Source organism: Carcharhinus amblyrhynchos, unplaced genomic scaffold (genome assembly GCF_965287045.1).
Source record: "Carcharhinus amblyrhynchos unplaced genomic scaffold, sCarAmb.v2.hapA chromosome_1258, whole genome shotgun sequence".
In the NCBI taxonomy this organism is placed as follows: Eukaryota; Metazoa; Chordata; class Chondrichthyes; order Carcharhiniformes; family Carcharhinidae; genus Carcharhinus; species Carcharhinus amblyrhynchos.
This window is the reverse complement of record NW_027650998.1, coordinates 5,072-27,500: the sequence shown is the minus strand read 5'-3', so window position 1 is coordinate 27,500 and position 22,429 is coordinate 5,072. Positions and strand designations below refer to the sequence as shown.

General features: G+C 56.2%; 1 protein-coding gene across 1 annotated transcript in view; it reads left to right on the top strand.

The window, feature by feature from the left end:
* mapk7 (mitogen-activated protein kinase 7) overlaps window positions 1–21,692 on the top strand; it is a 22,912-nt gene extending 1,220 nt beyond the window's left edge. The window contains exons 2-5 of the mRNA XM_080185126.1: window positions 1,121–2,322; window positions 7,310–8,316; window positions 19,893–20,020; window positions 20,859–21,692. Of these exons, the coding sequence (XP_080041252.1) occupies window positions 1,140–2,322; window positions 7,310–8,316; window positions 19,893–20,020; window positions 20,859–21,003 (2,463 nt within the window). The 5' untranslated portion in view covers window positions 1,121–1,139 and the 3' untranslated portion in view covers window positions 21,004–21,692. The remainder of the gene's footprint in view (window positions 1–1,120; window positions 2,323–7,309; window positions 8,317–19,892; window positions 20,021–20,858) is intronic.
* The last annotated feature ends 737 nt before the right edge of the window (window positions 21,693–22,429 follow it).

Sequence of the window (22,429 nt, the reverse complement as noted above, 5' to 3'; positions counted from 1 at the left end):
AGGGAGAGGGGGGCGGAGAGAGGGAGGGAGAGGGGGGCGGAGAGAGGGAGGGAGAGGGGGGCGGAGAGAGGGAGGGAGAGGGGGCGGAGAGAGGAAGGGAGAGGGGGGCGGAGAGAGGGAGGGAGAGGGGGGCGGAGAGAGGGAGGGAGAGGGGGCGGAGAGAGGGAGGGAGAGGGGGGCGGAGAGAGGGAGGGAGAGGGGGGCGGAGAGAGGGAGGGAGAGGGGGGCGGAGAGAGGGAGGGAGAGGGGGGCGGAGAGAGGGAGGGAGAGGGGGGCGGAGAGAGGGAGGGAGAGGGGGGCGGAGAGAGGGAGGGAGAGGGGGGCGGAGAGAGGGAGGGAGAGGGGGGCGGAGAGAGGGAGGGAGAGGGGGGCGGAGAGAGGGAGGGAGAGGGGGGCGGAGAGAGGGAGGGAGAGGGGGGCGGAGAGAGGGAGAGGGGGGCGGAGAGAGGGAGGGGGGAGGGGGCGGAGAGAGGGAGGGAGAGGGGGGGCGGAGAGAGAGAGGGAGAGGGGGGGCGGAGAGAGAGAGGGAGAGGGGGGCGGAGAGAGAGAGGGAGAGGGGGGCGGAGAGAGAGAGGGAGAGGGGGGCGGAGAGAGGGAGGGAGAGGGGGGCGGAGAGAGAGAGAGAGAGGGGGGCAGAGAGAGAGAGGGAGGGGGAGAGAGAGAGGGGGGAGGGGGAAGGGGAGGGGGGGCAGAGAGAGAGAGAGATGGAGGAGGGGGAGTCAGCAAGACAGAGGGAGGGAGAGAGATGGAGATGGGGGTTGCGTTGTGGGAGGGGCGGTGGGGAGGACGAGAGGAGGCCCGGGACTGGGGGAGGAGAGCGAGAGACGTGGAGGCAAAGAGGGCCTCAGTGCTGGTGGGGGCGGCAACAGATGGAGAGAAAGAAAGTCGGGAGTGGGTGGGGAGAGAGAGCTGGAGAGTGATTCCAACGACCCACTGGGGAGCTTTGCTGGATTTTAGAATAGAGCTAACAGGCATAGTAAGTAAACGGGCGCGGTGAGGCCGACTGCCGGGTTTGGGGGTGGGGGGGCTCGTGCGTGGGAGGGAGAGGGGTTTGTTTTGTGCCGCTGGCTGACCCTCCCTCCTCCCTCCTCCCTCCTCCCTCCCTCCTCCCTCCCCGCAGGTACGTGGTGCTGGACCTGATGGAGAGCGACCTCCACCAGATCATCCACTCGGCCCAGCCGCTGACCCTGGAGCACGCCCGCTACTTCCTGTACCAGCTGCTGCGGGGGCTCAAGTACGTCCACTCGGCCAACGTGGTGCACCGGGACCTCAAGCCCTCCAACCTGCTGGTCAACGAGAACTGCGAGCTGAAGATCGGCGACTTCGGCATGGCCCGGGGCCTGGGCCGCGAGGCCGACCAGGCCCAGCCCTTCCTGACGGAGTACGTGGCCACCCGCTGGTACCGGGCCCCCGAGCTGATGCTGTCCCTGCGGGGGGGCTACAGCCGGGCCATCGACCTGTGGTCGGCCGGCTGCATCTTCGCCGAGATGCTGGGCCGCCGCCAGCTCTTCCCCGGCAAGAACTACCTCCACCAGCTGCAGCTCATCCTGGCGGTGCTGGGCACCCCCCCCGAGCGGCTGGTGGCCTCCATCGGGGCCGAGCGGGTCCGGGCCTACCTGCGGGGCCTGCCCCGCCGCCAGCCCGCCGCCCTGCCCGCCCTCTACCCGGGGGCCGACCCCCAGGCCCTGGCCCTGCTGGCCCAGCTGCTGCGCTTTGACCCGGCCGAGCGGCCCTCGGCCCCCCAGGCCCTGAGCCACCCCTTCCTGGCCAAGTACCACGACCCCCAGGACGAGCCGGCCTGCGCCCCCCCCTTCGACTTCGGCTTCGACCGCCCGGCCCCGGGCCGCGAGCAGCTCAAGGAGGCCATCGCCTGGGAGATCGAGGACTTCCACCGGCGCCGGGACGGCATCCGCCGGGGCATCTCCTGCTGCCGGCCCCCCGCCCTGCCGCCGCCCCCCCCGCCGCCGCCTCCCCCGCCGCCTCCTCCCCCGCCCCCGCTGCCCTCCCCGCCCCCCCCGCCGCCGCCGCCCTCCTCCTCCTCCTCCCCCCCCTCCTCCTCTCCCCCCCCGCACCAGCACCAGCACCACCGCGGCGACGTGGACATGCCCAGCGCCGGCACCATCGACCTGACCTCGCCCGGGGCGGAGGAAGAGGGGCGCGGAGGAGGAGGGGGCGAGGAGGAGGAGGAGGCGGCGGAGGAGGACGCGCAGCCCCCCGGCGACGCCGCCGCCGCTGCCAAGAAGGAGGGCAGCATCTCCGCCGACACCAAGGCCGCACTGAAGGCGGCGCTGCTCAAGTCGGCGCTGAGGCAGAAGAACAAAGGTAAGCCTCTGGCCGCCTGTTCCGGGGGTACAGGGTACAGTCGCCGGGGGGACAATCGGTGGGGGAGCTATGTTCGGGTGGTACAGCGTTCTGGAGGTACAGTCGGTGGGGGGAAACAGCGTTCCTGGGGGTACAGTCGGTGGGGAAAAACAGCGTTCCTGGGGGTACAGTCGGTAGGGAAAAACAGCGTTCCTGGGGGTACAGTCGGTGGGGAAAAACAGCGTTCCTGGGGGTACAGTCGGTGGGGAAAAACAGCGTTCCTGGGGGTACAGTCGGTGGGGGAAACAGCGTTCCTGGGGGTACAGTCGGTGGGGGAAACACCATTCCTGAGGGTACAGTCGGTGGGGGAACAGCGTTCCTGGGGATACAGTCGGTGGGGAAAAACAGCGTTCCTGGGGGTACAGTCGGTGGGGAGAAACAGCGTTCCTGGGGGTACAGTCGCTGGGAGGAACAGCGTTCCTGGGGGTACAGTCGGTGGGGAAAAACAGCGTTCCTGGGGGTACAGTCGGTGGGGGGAAAACAGCGTTCCTGGGGGTACAGTCGGTGGGGGAAAAACAGCGTTCCTGGGGGTACAGTCGGTGGGGGAACCAGCGTTCCTGGGGGTACAGTCGGTGGGGGAACCAGCGTTCCTGGGGGTACAGTCGGTGGGGGAACCAGCGTTCCTGGGGGTACAGTCGGTGGGGGAACCAGCGTTCCTGGGGGTACAGTCGGTGGGGGAACCAGTGTTCCTGGGGGTACAGTCGGTGGGGGAACCAGCGTTCCTGGGGGTACAGTCGTAGAAATAGCATTCTAGGGGTATAGTCGGCGGAGAAACAGCATTCGGGGGTACAGTCGGTGGAGGAACAGTATTCCGGGGGGGGTGGTATATAGTCGGTGGAGGAACAGTGTTCTGCAGGGTGGGAGGGGTACAGTCGGTGGAGGAACAGCATTGCAGAGGGTACAGTCGGTGGAGGAGCAGCGTTCTGGGGGCGGGGGAGCCTACAGTCAGTGGAGGAACAGCATTCTGCGGCGGGGGGGTGTGGTACAGTCGGTAGAGGAACAGCGTTCCGGGGGATACAGTTGGTGGAGGAACTGCATTCCAGGGCTACAGTCGGCGGGGAAACAGCATTCCAGGGGTGGGGGGGGGGGAGAGGTACAGTCGGCAGGGGAACAGTGTTCAGGTGGGTCCAGCTGGTGGGGGAACAGCGCTCCGGGGGTACAGTCGGTTGAGGAATTACAGTCCGAGACACAGTCGGTGGAGGAACTGTGTTCCGGAGGTACAGGCGGCTGGGGGGGAACAGCGATCCGGGGTGGTGGGGGGGTGGTACAGTCGGCGGAGGGAGAGAGAGTATCCGGCGGGTACGTGTGACAATAATAAATCAACTCCACAATCGCACTGTCGGTAAATCCCGCAGTTTGTCACACAAGCGTATCCCAGAACATCGCGGGAGGAAATTTCGGGTCCCCTCACCGAGATATTGGAATCACCGAGATTGTGTTTTTTGAAGGGTAATCGAGAGGGTCGATGAGGGTGGTACAGTTGATGTTGTCTATCTGGACTTTAGCAAGGCCTTTGACACAGTACCACATGTTGTAAGGTTCAATCTCACGGGATCCAGGGTGAGGTGTCTGAACGGAGACAAAATTGGCTTCTCGACAGAAGCCAGAGGGTAGTTGTAGAGGGTTGTGTTTCAAACTGGAGGCCTGAGACTCAGGGATCGGTGCTGGGCCCACTGTTATTTATATCAATGATCTGGGTGAGAATATAGGGGACACGGTTAGTAAGGTGACCCCAAGATTGGTGGCACGGTGGAGAAAGGTATCTCCGATTGCAACGGGATCTCGATCAGTTGGGCCGGTGGGCTGACAAATAGAGTTTAATTTAGATCAATGCGAGGTTTTGGACGAGGGCAGGACCCAGTTAATGGTCGGGGAGAGTTACAGAACAGAGAGATCGAGGGGGACAGGTTCATAGCTCCGTGAAAGTGGTGGACAGAGTGGTGAAGAAGGCATTGGGCAAGCTTGGTTTCATCGGTCAGGATACAGGAATTGGGACGTCTTGTTGAAGTTGTACAAGACATTGGTAAGGCCACACTTGGAAATACTGTGTACAGTTCTGGTCACCCTATTATAGAAAGGATATTATTAAACTAGAAAGAGTGCAGAAAAGATTTACTAGGATGTTACCGGGACTTGATGGATTGAGGAGAGGCTGGGATAGACTGGGACTTTTTTCTCTGGAGCGTAGAGGGGTGATCTTATAGAGGTCTATAAAATAATGAGGGGCACAGATCAACGAGATAGTCAATATCTTTTCCCCAAAGGTAGGGGGGTCTAAAACTAGAGGGTGTAGGTTTAAGGTGAGAGGGGAGAGATACAAAAGAGGGGCAATTTGTTTCACCCAGAGGGTGGTGAGTGTCTGGAACGAGCTGCCAGAGGCAGTAGTAGAGGCGGGTACAATATTAAATGCCTTTTAAATGTCGTTAATGCCCCTGTTTCCACCGCCTCCTGTGTTCCAAGCACCCACTGCTCTCTCTGCGTAGAAAAACCTCCCCCCTCTCCATCTCCCATAAACTTGCCCCCCCCTCTCACCTTGAACCTGTGCCCCCCCGTGAAATTGACACTTGCATTCTGGAGGAAAAGCCTCTGACTTATCCCTCCCCGTGTCCCTGCCTCTCATCATTTTGTAGACCTCCCCCTCAGTCTCCCGTCTTTCCAACGGAAACAATCCCAGTTTCTCCAGCCTCTCCTCATCGCCCTCCAGACCAGGCAACATCCTGGTGGACCTTCTTCGCCCTCTCTCTCTCCAAAGCTTCCTTCTGGTAGTGTGGGCAACCAGAACTGCATGCAATACACCAAATGCGCACCCTCTTAATCACCTTGGCCGCTTGCATAGCCACTTTTGGGGAACTGTGGATCTGTACGCCCAGATCCCTCTGTATTTTTATAAAGCGGAGGTTGATTCCCCTCCCCACCCCGCTCCACGAGAACATAACTTCTAACCACTTACAGAGGAGTACCTCCCGTCATAATCTGTTAAAGTGCGTGTGAAAGAGGGGGGAACTATCTGCCCTGCAGCAACTTTTAGCGGCTAAATCAAAATAACTCCCCGAGACTCTGGAAAAGCAACAAGTAACACTTTATTGCACTAACTAACAGTGAACAGGTTAACGATTAACAAACCCAATAAAACACCGTTCTAATGGAATGCTGTTTAACAACAAAAATAGAATTGTCAGTCGCTCTGTAAATTACAACCAGGTTTTGTCCACTTCTGGAATCTTCCTTTTTCTCTTTGTCATTCAGAGCAGGCTGTGAGCTGCGGCAGAGAGCAGTTGTGATGTCTCTCCAAAGCTGTGGGAAGTACTCTCCTCCTGTTGCGCCACTGCCCTCTCCCCCCTCCTCCTCTCTTATACCCCTGGTGACGTACCAACATCCCCACAATAGGATTGGTTCTCAGGCTACCAAATCATCAAATTTTAAATCCAATAGCTTGCTGGTAGCTAAGTGCCTTGTTTAAACTGATTGGCTAAAATTCAAAAATCCGGGCTGTTGTCTTGGCAACATTACTATTTGGCCTTTGAACTGATGTTTCAGTCTGTGTACTCGATATGCACCTACATTTTTTTTTAAACGCTAAGTACAGAAAAAGCACCAATGAACAAGGCAACACTTCACAACACACTTGATTTATTATTAATTCGTGTATTGGGATACAGTGAAAAGTATTGTTTCTCGCACTATACAGACAAAGCATACCATTCATAGAGTGCAGAGGGAGGAGGAAAAGGATTTGATTTATTATTGTCGCGTGTATCGGGATACAGTGAAAAGTATTGTTTCTTGCGTGCTGTACAGACACAGCATACCGTTGATAGAGAAGGAAAGGAGAGGGTGCAGAATGTAGTGTTACAGTCACAGCGAGGGTGTAGAGAAAGATCAGCTTAATGCGAGGTAGGTCCATTCAAAAGTCTGACAGCAGCAGGGAAGAAGCTGTTCTTGAGTCGGTCGGTGCGGGACCTTAGACTTTTGTATCTTTTTCCCAATGGAAGAAGGTGGAAGAGAGAATGTCCGGGGTGTGTCGGGGTCCTTGATTATACCGGCTGCTTTTCCCCGAGGCAGCGGGAAGTGTAGACGGAGTCAATGGATGGGAGGCTGGTTTGTGTGATGGGATTGGGGGCTACATTCACCACCCTTTTGTAGTTCCTTGCGGTCTTGGGCAGAGCAGGAGCCCAGACCGAGCTGTGTAGAGAGATCTGATCTACACCCTAGTTATGACTGTAGCACTACATTCTGCGCCTTCTCCCCTCTGTACCCTATGAACAGTATGCTTTGTCTGGACAGCACGCAAGGAGGAATACTTTTCACTGCATCCCAAGATGTAACAATAAATGTTAAGCTGATCTTTCTCCACACCCTCGCTGTGACTGTAACACTACATTCTGCACTCTCTCCTTTCCTTCTCTATGAATGGTATGCTTTGTCTGTGCAGCACGCAAGAAACGATACTTCTCACCGTCTCCCGATACACGTGACAATAATAAATCAAATTAAAATATTAAGCTGATCTTTCTCTACACCCTCGCTGTGACTGTAACACTACATTCTGCACCCTCTCCTTTCCTTCTCTATGAACGGTATGCTTTGTCTGTGTAGCGCGCCAGAAACAATACTTTTCACTGTATCCCGATACACGTGACAATAATAAATCAAATCCTTCTCCCCTCTGTGCTCCATGAATGGTATGCTTTGCCTGTATAGCGCGCAAGAAACAATCCTTTTCACTGTATCCCAATACATATGGCAATAATAAATCCTTTTTCTCTCCCTTGTGTACTCTATGAACGGTTTGCTTTGTATAATGCAAGAGAAACAATACATTTCACTGTATCCCGATACATGTGACCATAATCTAATCTATCAGTGTTAAATTGTGATCGCTGTTACGGCGATGCTCCCCACGATACAATATTCTCTCCTCACTCGTGTCGTTTCCCCCCCCTTATAGAAATGGCCAACTCCAGCCAGGAGCACGCGGAGCCCCGACGCTCGATCACAGCACAGGAGCGGCAGCGGGAGCGCGAGGAGAAGCGACGGAGGCGGCAGGAGCGAGCCAAGGAGCGCGAGCGCAAGCAGCGGGAGCGGGAGCGGCGGGAGCTGAAGGAGGGCGACGTGCTGGGGGGGGTGGTGCTGAGCCAGGGCGACAAGAGCCTGCTGGAGCGCTGGATGAAGATGACGGAGGGGCGAGGCAGGCCCGAGGCGGGGGATGGGGGCAATGGAGGCATTGAAGGCGGGCCGACCTGGGCCGAGCCTGGGGCTCCGCCCGAGATGCCCAGGCCTGCTCTCAACCTCGGGCCTAGCGTCAACTTCGGGCCTGCCGTAGGCCTCAGGCCTAGCGTGGCCTTCGGGCCTAGCACAGGCCTGGAAGCGGGCGGGGGAGGCTTGGGGCCTACTGTTGACTTCCGAGCCGCCTCAGGCCTGGGGCCCAGCGGAGGAATGGGCCCCGGCCTGGGCCTGGGAGCCACACTAGGCTTCGGGCCTAGCTCAGGCCTCAGGCCGGGCCTAAGCGAGGCCCCTCCCTCGGCCGCCCCCAAAGCCAAACTCCCCTCGGCCCCCCGCTTCCCGGCCGCCCCCTTCCAGCCGACAGCGGCCTCCAGCCTGGGCGAGCAGGCCGAGGCCCAGGGCAAAGGCCTCAGGCCCCCTCCGGGCCTGGGCGGCGCCGTCCCGACCCCCTTCCAGCCGCCCCCTCAGCCATTCGGGCTGGGGGCCCCCAAGCCCTGGGCCGGGCCGGGCGGGGCAGCCCCCCCCTCTCTCCTCCTGGAGGCGGGCTGGGGCGGAGGGAGCCGGGGCCCCGGCCCCTTCCCTCAGGACGGCGCCTCCTTCCCGACGCTGGCCTCCCGGGACCCCGTCTTCCCCGCAGAGCAGGGGGAGGAAGCCAAGGGCCAGGGTCCGGACAGAGCGAGGGGAGACCCTCTGGACGTCAACACGGTGACACAGCAGCTGTCCAAGTCGCAGGTGAGGGGGGGCTGATTGGCCATGGGGGGCGGTGGGGGGGGTGGTGGAGGAGGTGGCGGGTCGGCCTGTGGGGAGAGGGTGGGGGGGGTCTGACAGACTGGGTCAGGAAGCCCCGACCGGGGAGATAGGCCACCACAGGTTAGACGGTAGCCGAGAGGTTCGGGGAGGGGAATTCCAGAGCTTAGGAACCCTCCCCAGGCAGCTGAAGGCACGGCTGGTAATGGCGGAGCGATGGGAACCGGGGGGGCGGGGGGGGGGGGTGTGGGGGAGGTGGGTGGAGTGCGCGGGAGGCTGGTATTGGAGGAACGCAGAGATCTCGGAGAGCGGGAGGGAGGTTACAGAGATGGGGAGGGGGGCTGGAGGAGGTTACAGAGATAGGGAGGGGGTGTAGGGGGGCTGGAGGAGGTTACAGAGATAGGGAGGGGGGTGTAGGGGGGCTGGAGGAGGTTACAGAGATAGGGAGGGGGGCTGGAGGAGGTTACAGAGATAGGGAGGGGGTGTAGGGGGGCTGGAGGAGGTTACAGAGATAGGGAGGGGGTGTAGGGGGGCTGGAGGAGGTTACAGAGATAGGGAGGGGGTGTAGGGGGGCTGGAGGAGGTTACAGAGATAGGGAGGGGGTGTAGGGGGGCTGGAGGAGGTTACAGAGATAGGGAGGGGGTGTAGGGGGGCTGGAGGAGGTTACAGAGATGGGGGTGTAGGGGGTTACAGAGATAGCGAGGGGGTGTAGGGGGGCTGGAGGAGGTTACAGAGATAGGGAGGGGGTGTAGGGGGGCTGGAGGGGGTTACAGAGATAGGGAGGGGGTGTAGGGGGGCTGGAGGGGGTTACAGAGATAGGGAGGGGGTGTAGGGGGGCTGGAGGAGGTTACAGAGATAGGGAGGGGGTGTCGGGGGCTGGAGGAGGTTACAGAGATAGGGAGGGGGTGTAGGGGGCTGGAGGGGGTTACAGAGATAGGGAGGGGGTGTAGGGGGCTGGAGGAGGTTACAGAGATAGGGAGGGGGTGTAGGAGGGCTGGAGGAGGTTACAGAGATAGGGAGGGGGGCTGGAGGAGGTTACAGAGATAGGGAGGGGGGTGTAGGGGGGGCTGGAGGAGGTTACAGAGATAGGGAGGGGGTGTAGGGGCTGGAGGAGGTTACAGAGATAGGGAGGGGGGTGTAGGGGGCTGGAGGAGGTTACAGAGATAGGGAGGGGGTGTCGGGGGCTGGAGGAGGGTGCGGAGATAGGGAGGGGGTGTAGGGGGCTGGAGGAGGTTACAGAGATAGGGAGGGGGTGTCGGGGGCTGGAGGAGGTTACAGAGATAGGGAGGGGGTGTCGGGGGCTGGAGGAGGTTACAGAGATAGGGAGGGGGTGTCGGGGGCTGGAGGAGGGTGCGGAGATAGGGAGGGGGTGTAGGGGGCTGGAGGAGGGTGTGGAGATAGGGAGGGGGTGTAGGGGGCTGGAGGAGGATGCGGAGATGGGGAGGGGGGTGTAGGGGGCTGATGGGGGTTATGAATTGCCCCCCATTCATTTTTCCTGTGTCAACGTCACGCTGTTGTGTGAGCTTCCGGCCATGAGGTGGCACTGTGTTTGCTGGTGCACCAGCCTGAGGGTTTTGGCACCTTTAGCCTGGAGTCCTGCGGCCGATAGCAGTGTCGCTCACCGTGTCTGTGTGTCTGTCTGTGTGTCTGTGTCCACTCACCATGTGTGTGTGTCTCTCTCAGTGATCGTTCACCGTGTGTGTGTCTCTCTCAGTGATCGTTCACCGTGTGTGTCTCTCTCTCTGTGTTCTCTCACCGTGTGTGTCTCTCTCTCTCTCTGTGTTCTCTCACCGTGTGTCTCTCTCTCTGTGTTCTCTCACCGTGTGTGTGTGTCTCTCTCTGTGTGTTCTCTCACCGTGTGTGTGTCTCTCTCTGTGTTCTCTCACCGTGTGTGTGTCTCTCTCTGTGTGTTCTCTCACCGTGTGTGTCTCTCTCTCTCTGTTCTCTCACCGTGTGTGTGTCTCTCTCTGTGTTCTCTCACCGTGTGTGTGTCTCTCTCTCTGTGTTCTCTCACCGTGTGTGTCTCTCTCTGTGTTCTCTCACCGTGTGTGTGTCTCTCTCTCTGTGTTCTCTCACCGTGTGCGTGTCTCTCTGTGTTCTCTCACCGTGTGTGTGTCTCTCTCTCTCTGTGTTCTCTCACCGTGTGTGTCTCTCTCTCTCTGTTCTCTCACCGTGTGTGTGTCTCTCTCTGTGTTCTCTCACCGTGTGCGTGTCTCTCTGTGTTCTCTCACCGTGTGTGTGTCTCTCTCTCTCTGTTCTCTCACCGTGTGTGTGTCTCTCTCTCTCTGTTCTCTCACCGTGTGTGTGTCTCTCTCTGTGTTCTCTCACCGTGTGTGTGTCTCTCTCTCTGTGTTCTCTCACCGTGTGTGTCTCTCTCTCTGTGTTCTCTCACCGTGTGTGTGTCTCTCTCTGTGTTCTCTCACCGTGTGTGTCTCTCTCTCTGTGTTCTCTCACCGTGTGTGTGTCTCTCTCTCTCTGTGTTCTCTCACCGTGTGTGTGTCTCTCTCTGTGTTCTCTCACCGTGTGTGTGTCTCTCTCTGTGTTCTCTCACCGTGTGTGTGTCTCTCTCTCTGTTCTCTCACCGTGTGTGTGTCTCTCTCTCTCTGTTCTCTCACCGTGTGTGTGTCTCTCTCTCTGTTCTCTCACCGTGTGTGTGTCTCTCTCTCTCTGTTCTCTCACCGTGTGTGTGTCTCTCTCTCTGTGTTCTCTCACCGTGTGTGTGTCTCTCTCTCTGTGTTCTCTCACCGTGTGCGTGTCTCTCTCTCTGTGTTCTCTCACCGTGTGTGTGTCTCTCTCTCTGTGTTCTCTCACCGTGTCTCTCTCTCTGTGTTCTCTCACCGTGTGTGTGTCTCTCTCTGTGTTCTCTCACCGTGTGTGTCTCTCTCTCTGTGTTCTCTCACCGTGTGTGTGTCTCTCTCTCTCTGTTCTCTCACCGTGTGTGTGTCTCTCTCTCTGTTCTCTCACCGTGTGTGTGTCTCTCTCTCTCTGTTCTCTCACCGTGTGTGTGTCTCTCTCTCTGTGTTCTCTCACCGTGTGTGTCTCTCTCTCTCTGTGTTCTCTCACCGTGTGTGTCTCTCTCTCTGTGTTCTCTCACCGTGTGTGTGTCTCTCTCTCTGTGTTCTCTCACCGTGTGTCTCTCTCTGTGTTCTCTCACCGTGTGTGTCTCTCTCTGTGTTCTCTCACCGTGTGTGTCTCTCTCTCTCTGTTCTCTCACCGTGTGTGTCTCTCTCTCTGTGTTCTCTCACCGTGTGTGTCTCTCTCTCTGTGTTCTCTCACCGTGTGTGTGTCTCTCTCTGTGTTCTCTCACCGTGTGTCTCTCTCTGTGTTCTCTCACCGTGTGTGTGTCTCTCTCTCTCTGTTCTCTCACCGTGTGTGTGTCTCTCTCTCTGTGTTCTCTCACCGTGTGCGTGTCTCTCTCTCTGTGTTCTCTCACCGTGTGTGTCTCTCTCTCTGTGTTCTCTCACCGTGTGTCTCTCTCTGTGTTCTCTCACCGTGTGCGTGTCTCTCTCTGTGTTCTCTCACCGTGTGTGTGTCTCTCTCTCTCTGTGTTCTCTCACCGTGTGTGTCTCTCTCTCTCTGTTCTCTCACCGTGTGTGTGTCTCTCTCTCTGTGTTCTCTCACCGTGTGTGTGTCTCTCTCTCTGTGTTCTCTCACCGTGTGCGTGTCTCTCTCTCTCTGTTCTCTCACCGTGTGTGTGTCTCTCTCTGTGTTCTCTCACCGTGTGTGTGTCTCTCTCTGTGTTCTCTCACCGTGTGTGTGTCTCTCTCTCTGTGTTCTCTCACCGTGTGTGTGTCTCTCTCTGTGTTCTCTCACCGTGTGTGTGTCTCTCTCTCTGTGTTCTCTCACCGTGTGTGTGTCTCTCTGTGTTCTCTCACCGTGTGTGTGTCTCTCTCTGTGTTCTCTCACCGTGTGTGTGTCTCTCTCTCTGTGTTCTCTCACCGTGTGTGTGTCTCTCTGTGTTCTCTCACCGTGTGTCTCTCTCTGTGTTCTCTCACCGTGTGTGTCTCTCTCTCTCTGTGTTCTCTCACCGTGTGTGTGTCTCTCTCTCTGTGTTCTCTCACCGTGTGTGTGTCTCTCTGTGTTCTCTCACCGTGTGTCTCTCTCTGTGTTCTCTCACCGTGTGTGTCTCTCTCTCTCTGTGTTCTCTCACCGTGTGTGTGTCTCTCTCTCTGTGTTCTCTCACCGTGTGTGTGTCTCTCTCTGTGTTCTCTCACCGTGTGTCTCTCTCTGTGTTCTCTCACCGTGTGTGTGTCTCTCTCTCTGTGTTCTCTCACCGTGTGTCTCTCTCTGTGTTCTCTCACCGTGTGTGTGTCTCTCTCTCTGTGTTCTCTCACCGTGTGTGTGTCTCTTTCTCTGTGTTCTCTCACCGTGTGTGTGTCTCTCTGTTCTCACCGTGTGTGTGTCTCTCTCTGTGTTCTCTCACCGTGTGTCTCTCTCTCTGTGTTCTCTCACTGTGTGTGTCTCTCTCTCTGTGTTCTCTCACCGTGTGTGTGTCTCTCTCTCTGTGTTCTCTCACCGTGTGCGTCTCTCTCTCTGTGTTCTCTCACCGTGTGCATGTCTCTCTCTGTGTTCTCTCACCGTGTGTGTGTCTCTCTCTCTGTGTTCTCTCACCGTGTGTGTGTCTCTCTCTCTGTGTTCTCTCACCGTGTGTGTCTCTCTCTCTGTGTTCTCTCACCGTGTGCATGTCTCTCTCTGTGTTCTCTCACCGTGTGTGTGTCTCTCTCTCTGTGTTCTCTCACCGTGTGTGTGTCTCTCTCTCTGTGTTCTCTCACCGTGTGTGTGTCTCTCTCTGTGTTCTCTCACCGTGTGCGTGTCTCTCTCTCTGTGTTCTCTCACCGTGTGCGTGTCTCTCTCTCTGTTCTCTCACCGTGTGTGTGTCTCTCTCTCTGTGTTCTCTCACCGTGTGTGTGTCTCTCTCTCTCTGTGTTCTCTCACCGTGTGTGTCTCTCTCTCTGTGTTCTCTCACCGTGTGCATGTCTCTCTCTGTGTTCTCTCACCGTGTGTGTGTCTCTCTGTGTGTTCTCTCACCGTGCGTGTCTCTCTCTCTGTGTTCTCTCACCGTGTGTGTGTCTCTCTCTGTGTTCTCTCACCGTGTGTGTGTCTCTCTCTGTGTTCTCTCACCGTGTGTGTGTCTCTCTCTCTGTGTTCTCTCACCGTGTGCATGTCTCTCTCTGTGTTCTCTCACCGTGTGTGTGTCTCTCTCTGTGTTCTCTCACCGTGTGTGTGTCTCTCTCTGTGTTCTCTCACCGTGTGTGTCTCTCTCTCTGTGTTCTCTCACCGTGTGTGTGTCTCTCTCTGTGTTCTCTCACCGTGTGTGTCTCTCTCTCTGTGTTCTCTCACCGTGTGTGTCTCTCTCTCTGTGTTCTCTCACCGTGTGTGTGTCTCTCTCTGTGTTCTCTCACCGTGTGTGTGTCTCTCTCTCTGTGTTCTCTCACCGTGTGTGTGTCTCTCTCTCTGTGTTCTCTCACCGTGTGTGTGTCTCTCTCTCTCTGTTCTCTCACCGTGTGTGTGTCTCTCTCTGTGTTCTCTCACCGTGTGTGTCTCTCTCTCTGTGTTCTCTCACCGTGTGTGTCTCTCTCTCTGTGTTCTCTCACCGTGTGTGTCTCTCTCTCTGTGTTCTCTCACCGTGTGTGTCTCTCTCTCTGTGTTCTCTCACCGTGTGTGTGTCTCTCTCTCTCTCTGTTCTCTCACCGTGTGTGTCTCTCTCTCTGTGTTCTCTCACCGTGTGTGTCTCTCTCTGTTCTCTCACCGTGTGTGTGTCTCTCTCTGTGTTCTCTCACCGTGTGTGTGTCTCTCTCTCTGTGTTCTCTCACCGTGTGTGTGTCTCTCTCTCTGTGTTCTCTCACCGTGTGTGTGTCTCTCTCTCTGTGTTCTCTCACCGTGTGTGTGTCTCTCTCTGTGTTCTCTCACCGTGTGCGTGTCTCTCTCTCTGTGTTCTCTCACCGTGTGTGTCTCTCTCTCTGTGTTCTCTCACCGTGTGCGTGTCTCTCTCTGTGTTCTCTCACCGTGTGTGTGTCTCTCTCTCTGTGTTCTCTCACCGTGTGCGTGTCTCTCTCTCTGTGTTCTCTCACCGTGTGTGTGTCTCTCTCTGTGTTCTCTCACCGTGTGCGTGTCTCTCTCTCTGTGTTCTCTCACCGTGTGTGTGTCTCTCTCTGTGTTCTCTCACCGTGTGTGTGTCTCTCTCTCTGTGTTCTCTCACCGTGTGTGTGTCTCTCTCTCTGTGTTCTCTCACCGTGTGTGTGTCTCTCTCTCTGTGTTCTCTCACCGTGTGTGTGTCTCTCTCTCTCTGTGTTCGCTCACCGTGTGTGTCTCTCTCTGTTCTCTCACCGTGTGTGTGTCTCTCTCTCTCTGTTCTCTCACCGTGTGTGTCTCTCTCTCTGTGTTCTCTCACCGTGTGTGTCTCTCTCTGTTCTCTCACCGTGTGTGTGTCTCTCTCTCTGTGTTCTCTCACCGTGTGTGTGTCTCTCTCTCTGTGTTCTCTCACCGTGTGTGTGTCTCTCTCTCTGTGTTCTCTCACCGTGTGTGTCTCTCTCTGTTCTCTCACCGTGTGTGTCTCTCTCTCTCTGTGTTCTCTCACCGTGTGTGTGTCTCTCTCTCTGTGTTCTCTCACCGTGTGTGTGTCTCTCTCTCTGTGTTCTCTCACCGTGTGTGTGTCTCTCTCTCTGTGTTCTCTCACCGTGTGTGTGTCTCTCTCTGTGTTCTCTCACCGTGTGTGTGTCTCTCTCTCTCTGTGTTCTCTCACCGTGTGTGTCTCTCTCTCTGTGTTCTCTCACCGTGTGTGTGTCTCTCTCTCTCTCTGTTCTCTCACCGTGTGTGTCTCTCTCTCTGTGTTCTCTCACCGTGTGTGTGTCTCTCTCTCTGTGTTCTCTCACCGTGTGTGTCTCTCTCTGTTCTCTCACCGTGTGTGTGTCTCTCTCTGTGTTCTCTCACCGTGTGCGTGTCTCTCTCTCTGTGTTCTCTCACCGTGTGTGTCTCTCTCTGTTCTCTCACCGTGTGTGTGTCTCTCTCTGTTCTCTCACCGTGTGTGTCTCTCTCTCTGTGTTCTCTCACCGTGTGTGTCTCTCTCTGTTCTCTCACCGTGTGTGTGTCTCTCTCTCTGTTCTCTCACCGTGTGTGTGTCTCTCTCTCTGTGTTCTCTCACCGTGTGTGTCTCTCTCTGTTCTCTCACCGTGTGTGTGTCTCTCTCTGTTCTCTCACCGTGTGTGTCTCTCTCTGTTCTCTCACCGTGTGTGTGTCTCTCTCTCTGTTCTCTCACCGTGTGTGTGTCTCTCTCTCTGTGTTCTCTCACCGTGTGTGTGTCTCTCTCTCTGTGTTCTCTCACCGTGTGTGTCTCTCTCTGTTCTCTCACCGTGTGTGTGTCTCTCTCTCTGTTCTCTCACCGTGTGTGTGTCTCTCTCTCTGTGTTCTCTCACCGTGTGTGTGTCTCTCTCTCTGTGTTCTCTCACCGTGTGTGTCTCTCTCTGTTCTCTCACCGTGTGTGTGTCTCTCTCTCTGTTCTCTCACCGTGTGTGTCTCTCTCTCTGTGTTCTCTCACCGTGTGTGTGTCTCTCTCTCTGTGTTCTCTCACCGTGTGTGTCTCTCTCTGTTCTCTCACCGTGTGTGTGTCTCTCTCTCTGTTCTCTCACCGTGTGTGTCTCTCTCTCTGTGTTCTCTCACCGTGTGTGTCTCTCTCTCTCTGTTCTCTCACCGTGTGTGTCTCTCTCTCTGTGTTCTCTCACCGTGTGCGTGTCTCTCTCTCTCTGTGTTCGCTCACCGTGTGTGTGTCTCTCTGTGTTCTCTCACCGTGTGTGTGTCTCTCTCTCTGTGTTCTCTCACCGTGTGTGTGTCTCTCTCTCTGTGTTCTCTCACCGTGTGTGTGTCTCTCTCTCTGTGTTCTCTCACCGTGTGTGTCTCTCTCTCTCTGTGTTCTCTCACCGTGTGTGTGTGTCTCTCTGTGTTCTCTCACCGTGTGTGTCTCTCTCTGTGTTCTCTCACCGTGTGCGTGTCTCTCTCTGTGTTCTCTCACCGTGTGTGTGTCTCTCTCTCTGTGTTCTCTCACCGTGTGCGTGTCTCTCTCTGTGTTCTCTCACCGTGTGTGTGTCTCTCTCTCTGTGTTCTCTCACCGTGTGTGTGTCTCTCTCTCTGTGTTCTCTCACCGTGTGTCTCTCTCTCTGTGTTCTCTCACCGTGTGTGTGTCTCTCTCTCTGTGTTCTCTCACCGTGTGTGTGTCTCTCTCTCTGTGTTCTCTCACCGTGTGCGTGTCTCTCTCTCTGTGTTCTCTCACCGTGTGCGTGTCTCTCTCTGTTCTCTCACCGTGTGTGTGTCTCTCTCTGTGTTCTCTCACCGTGTGTGTGTCTCTCTCTCTGTGTTCTCTCACCGTGTGTGTGTCTCTCTCTCTGTGTTCTCTCACCGTGTGCGTGTCTCTCTCTCTGTGTTCTCTCACCGTGTGTGTGTCTCTCTCTGTTCTCTCACCGTGTGTGTGTCTCTCTCTGTGTTCTCTCACCGTGTGCGTGTCTCTCTCTCTGTGTTCTCTCACCGTGTGCGTGTCTCTCTCTCTGTGTTCTCTCACCGTGTGTGTGTCTCTCTCTCTGTGTTCTCTCACCGTGTGCGTGTCTCTCTTTCTGTGTTCTCTCACCGTGTGTGTGTCTCTCTCTCTGTGTTCTCTCACCGTGTGCGTGTCTCTCTCTCTGTGTTCTCTCACCGTGTGTGTGTCTCTCTCTGTGTTCTCTCACCGTGTGTGTCTCTCTCTCTGTGTTCTCTCACCGTGTGTGTGTCTCTCTCTGTGTTCTCTCACCGTGTGCGTGTCTCTCTCTCTGTGTTCTCTCACCGTGTGTGTGTCTCTCTCTGTTCTCTCACCGTGTGTGTGTCTCTCTCTGTGTTCTCTCACCGTGTGTCTCTCTCTCTGTTCTCTCACCGTGTGCGTGTCTCTCTCTCTCTTCTCTCACCGTGTGCGTGTCTCTCTCTCTCTTCTCTCACCGTGTGTGTGTCTCTCTCTGTGTTCTCTCACCGTGTGTGTCTCTCTCTCTCTCTGTGTTCTCTCACCGTGTGTGTCTCTCTCTCTGTGTTCTCTCACCGTGTGTGTCTCTCTCTCTGTGTTCTCTCACCGTGTGTGTCTCTCTCTCTGTGTTCTCTCACCGTGTGTGTCTCTCTCTCTGTGTTCTCTCACCGTGTGTGTGTCTCTCTCTGTGTTCTCTCACCGTGTGTGTCTCTCTCTCTGTGTTCTCTCACCGTGTGTGTCTCTCTCTCTGTTCTCTCACCGTGTGTGTGTCTCTCTCTCTCTGTTCTCTCACCGTGTGTGTCTCTCTCTGTGTTCTCTCACCGTGTGTGTGTCTCTCTCTCTGTGTTCTCTCACCGTGTGTGTGTCTCTCTCTGTGTTCTCTCACCGTGTGTGTGTCTCTCTCTCTGTGTTCTCTCACCGTGTGTGTCTCTCTCTCTGTGTTCTCTCACCGTGTGCGTGTCTCTCTCTCTGTTCTCTCACCGTGTGTGTCTCTCTCTCTGTGTTCTCTCACCGTGTGCGTGTCTCTCTCTCTGTGTTCTCTCACCGTGTGTGTCTCTCTCTCTGTGTTCTCTCACCGTGTGTGTGTCTCTCTCTCTGTGTTCTCTCACCGTGTGTGTCTCTCTCTCTGTGTTCTCTCACCGTGTGTGTGTCTCTCTCTCTGTGTTCTCTCACCGTGTCTCTCTCTCTGTGTTCTCTCACCGTGTGTGTCTCTCTCTCTGTGTTCTCTCACCGTGTGTGTGTCTCTCTCTCTGTGTTCTCTCACCGTGTGTGTGTCTCTCTCTGTGTTCTCTCACCGTGTGTGTGTCTCTCTCTCTGTGTTCTCTCACCGTGTGTGTGTCTCTCTCTCTGTGTTCTCTCACCGTGTGTGTCTCTCTCTCTGTGTTCTCTCACCGTGTGTGTGTCTCTCTCTCTCTGTGTTCTCTCACCGTGTGTGTGTCTCTCTGTGTTCTCTCACCGTGTGTGTGTCTCTCTCTCTGTGTTCTCTCACCGTGTGTGTGTCTCTCTCTGTGTTCTCTCACCGTGTCTCTCTCTCTGTGTTCTCTCACCGTGTGTGTGTCTCTCTCTCTGTGTTCTCTCACCGTGTGTGTGTCTCTCTCTCTGTGTTCTCTCACCGTGTGTGTGTCTCTCTCTCTGTGTTCTCTCACCGTGTGTGTCTCTCTCTCTGTGTTCTCTCACCGTGTGTGTGTCTCTCTCTCTGTGTTCTCTCACCGTGTGTGTCTCTCTCTCTGTGTTCTCTCACCGTGTCTCTCTCTCTGTGTTCTCTCACCGTGTGTGTGTCTCTGTGTTCTCTCACCGTGTGTGTGTCTCTCTCTGTGTTCTCTCACCGTGTCTCTCTCTCTGTGTTCTCTCACCGTGTGTGTGTCTCTCTCTCTGTGTTCTCTCACCGTGTGTGTGTCTCTCTCTCTGTGTTCTCTCACCGTGTGTGTGTCTCTCTCTGTGTTCTCTCACCGTGTGTGTGTCTCTCTGTGTTCTCTCACCGTGTGTGTGTCTCTCTCTCTGTGTTCTCTCACCGTGTGTGTGTCTCTCTCTGTGTTCTCTCACCGTGTCTCTCTCTCTGTGTTCTCTCACCGTGTGTGTGTCTCTCTCTCTGTGTTCTCTCACCGTGTGCGTGTCTCTCTCTGTGTTCTCTCACCGTGTGTGTGTCTCTCTCTCTGTGTTCTCTCACCGTGTGTGTCTCTCTCTCTGTGTTCTCTCACCGTGTGTGTGTCTCTCTCTCTGTGTTCTCTCACCGTGTGTGTCTCTCTCTCTGTGTTCTCTCACCGTGTCTCTCTCTCTGTGTTCTCTCACCGTGTGTGTGTCTCTCTGTGTTCTCTCACCGTGTGTGTGTCTCTCTCTGTGTTCTCTCACCGTGTCTCTCTCTCTGTGTTCTCTCACCGTGTGTGTGTCTCTCTCTCTGTGTTCTCTCACCGTGTGTGTGTCTCTCTCTGTGTTCTCTCACCGTGTGTGTGTCTCTCTCTCTGTGTTCTCTCACCGTGTGTGTCTCTCTCTCTGTGTTCTCTCACCGTGTGTGTGTCTCTCTCTCTGTGTTCTCTCACCGTGTGTGTGTCTCTCTCTCTGTGTTCTCTCACCGTGTCTCTCTCTCTGTGTTCTCTCACCGTGTGTGTGTCTCTCTGTGTTCTCTCACCGTGTGTGTCTCTCTCTCTGTGTTCTCTCACCGTGTGTGTGTCTCTCTCTCTGTGTTCTCTCACCGTGTGTGTCTCTCTCTGTGTTCTCTCACCGTGTGTGTCTCTCTCTCTGTGTTCTCTCACCGTGTGTGTCTCTCTCTCTGTGTTCTCTCACCGTGTGTGTGTCTCTCTCTCTGTGTTCTCTCACCGTGTGTGTGTCTCTCTCTGTGTTCTCTCACCGTGTGCGTGTCTCTCTCTCTGTGTTCTCTCACCGTGTGTGTCTCTCTCTGTGTTCTCTCACCGTGTGTGTCTCTCTCTCTGTGTTCTCTCACCGTGTGTGTCTCTCTCTCTGTGTTCTCTCACCGTGTGTGTGTCTCTCTCTCTGTGTTCTCTCACCGTGTGTGTGTCTCTCTCTGTGTTCTCTCACCGTGTGCGTGTCTCTCTGTGTTCTCTCACCGTGTGCGTCTCTCTCTCTGTAGGTCAAAGACATCCTGCCGCCGTTATTCTCCGTCACGCCCAAGGGCAGTGGGGCCGGGTACGGAGTGGGATTCGATCTGGAAGAATTCCTCAACCAATCCTTCGACATGGTCGCAGAGAATCACGACAGGTGGGTCTGGATGGTGTGGGTGGGGAGAGTTCTAACCCCGTGCTGTACCTGGCCTGGGAGTGTTTGATGGGGGGACAGTGCAGAGGGAGCTTTACTCTGTATCTAACCCCGTGCTGTACCTGTCCTGGGAGTGTTTGATGGGGGGACAGTGCAGAGGGAGCTTTACTCTGTATCTAACCCCGTGCTGTACCTGTCCTGGGAGTGTTTGATGGGGGGACAGTGCAGAGGGAGCTTTACTCTGTATCTAACCCCGTGCTGTACCTGTCCTGGGAGTGTTTGATGGGGGGACAGTGCAGAGGGAGCTTTACTCTGTATCTAACCCCGTGCTGTACCTGTCCTGGGAGTGTTTGATGGGGGGACAGTGTAGAGGGAGCTTTACTCTGTATCTAACCCCGTGCTGTACCTGTCCTGGGAGTGTTTGATGGGGACAGTGTAGAGGGAGCTTTACTCTGTGTCTAACCCCGTACTGTACCTGTCCTGGGAGTGTTTGATGGGGGGACAGTGTAGAGGGAGCTTTACTCTGTATCTAACCCCGTCTGTACCTGTCCTGGGAGTGTTTGATGGGGGGGACAGTGTAGAGGGAGCTTTACTCTGTATCTAACCCCGTGCTGTACCTGTCCTGGGAGTGTTTGATGGGGGGACAGTGTAGAGGGAGCTTTACTCTGTATCTAACCCCGTGCTGTACCTGTCCTGGGAGTGTTTGATGGGGGACAGTGTAGAGGGAGCTTTACTCTGTATCTAACCCCGTGCTGTACCTGTCCTGGGAGTGTTTGATGGGGGGACAGTGTAGAGGGAGCTTTACTCTGTATCTAACCCTGTTTTTTCTGCTCTATTACAGCCAGGGTGACTCTGCCCCTCTCTCGGCCTCTCTCCTGGCTGACTGGCTGGAAGTACACCGGATGAATCCCGCCGATATGGAATCGCTCCAACAGGAACTCCAGCTTGGCTCTCCCATGATCCTCTCTGATATCCCTGACCTTTAGGGGTCACGGCTACAGCCCGCCCCCCCCCCCCCCCCGGGGGGGCTCTGACTTGCCTCGTGACCGTATCCCGAACACCAGCGGACAGGTTTATTCCAGAGCTGGATGTGAACCACAGATTGGTGCTGTTCGAAAACACTGGAGCTCAAAGGACCCTTTCCTTCCCCCACCCCGGACTTGTTTGGAGCCGACACATCGATTCCCTCCCCCTCCCTCGGCGCTCACACACCTCAGGGAGTCCCGCACTGTGGGAGGGTCGGTGCTGAGGGAGTCCTGCACTGTGGGAGGGTCGGTGCTGAGGGAGTCCTGCACTGTGGGAGGGTCGGTGCTGAGGGAGCGCCGCACTGCGGGGAGGGTCGGTGCTGAGGGAGTCCCGCACTGTGGGAGGGTCGGTGCCGAGGGAGTCCCGCACTGCGGGGAGGGTCGGTGCCGAGGGAGTCCCGCACTGTGGGAGGGTCGGTGCCGAGGGAATCCCGCACTGTGGGAGGGTCGGTGCCGAGGGAGTCCCGCACTGTGGGAGGGTCGGTGCCGAGGGAGTCCCGCACTGTGGGGATTGTCGGTGCCGAGGGAACAATGTCCACACTGCCCCGGGGATTGGGAGATGATCAGGGGAATATTGACTGGGTCTCTCTCTCCAGACTTCCAAATGGTTAAAGAAACACATTGTAAATAAAATCTCTACTCTCTTTTGGCTCACGTGTTGGCGAATGTTCTTCCGTGCGTCCGAGAGTAATCACCGTTCTGGGTCAAACCCCTCGCAGGAGGGGGGCCTGGGACGGCGGCTCCGTCGATTCGAGGAGAGACTGAGTGGGTTGGGATTCTGTTCACTGGGGATTGGAAGAGGGGGGATCCGATAGAAACTGATCAAATTCGGAACAGGGTTAGATAGGGTGGGAATGTTCCCCATGGTGGGGAGGGGTCCAGAACGCGGGGGGGGGGGTCACAGTTTGAGGATAAGGGGGTGAACCTTATAGGGACGGAGGGTGAGGGGAAAATGTCCTCACCCAGAGGGTGTGGATGGTAATAATCTGTCTTCCCCTTATTGCTGCCAAAGTTGATCCATACTGAACTGTGTCTGCCCCACACTAGCCCACCCTCCTGTTGTGAGATGTAGAAGGCATTAGATAAAACTCCTGGGGGGGAAAAAAAGGGAGCAAGAGGAGTGGGGGGGTGGAATCAGGAGCTGGATTCCCATACGATCAGCCACGAGCGAAACGAACAGGGCAGACTGGGCCCCCTGTTTTCCTGTGTCGCAACAGGCACCGATCAGTGGAGTTTCAGCGAGGGTGTGCTGAAGGGGAGTGGGGGGAGCTGGCGTGAGGATGTCCTGCAGAGGGAATGTTCTTGTGAGGGGCAGATATCTGTACACTGACTGGTGTCTCTCAGTCCCCTCTCTCTCTCTCAGGGAGATATCTGCACACTGACTGGT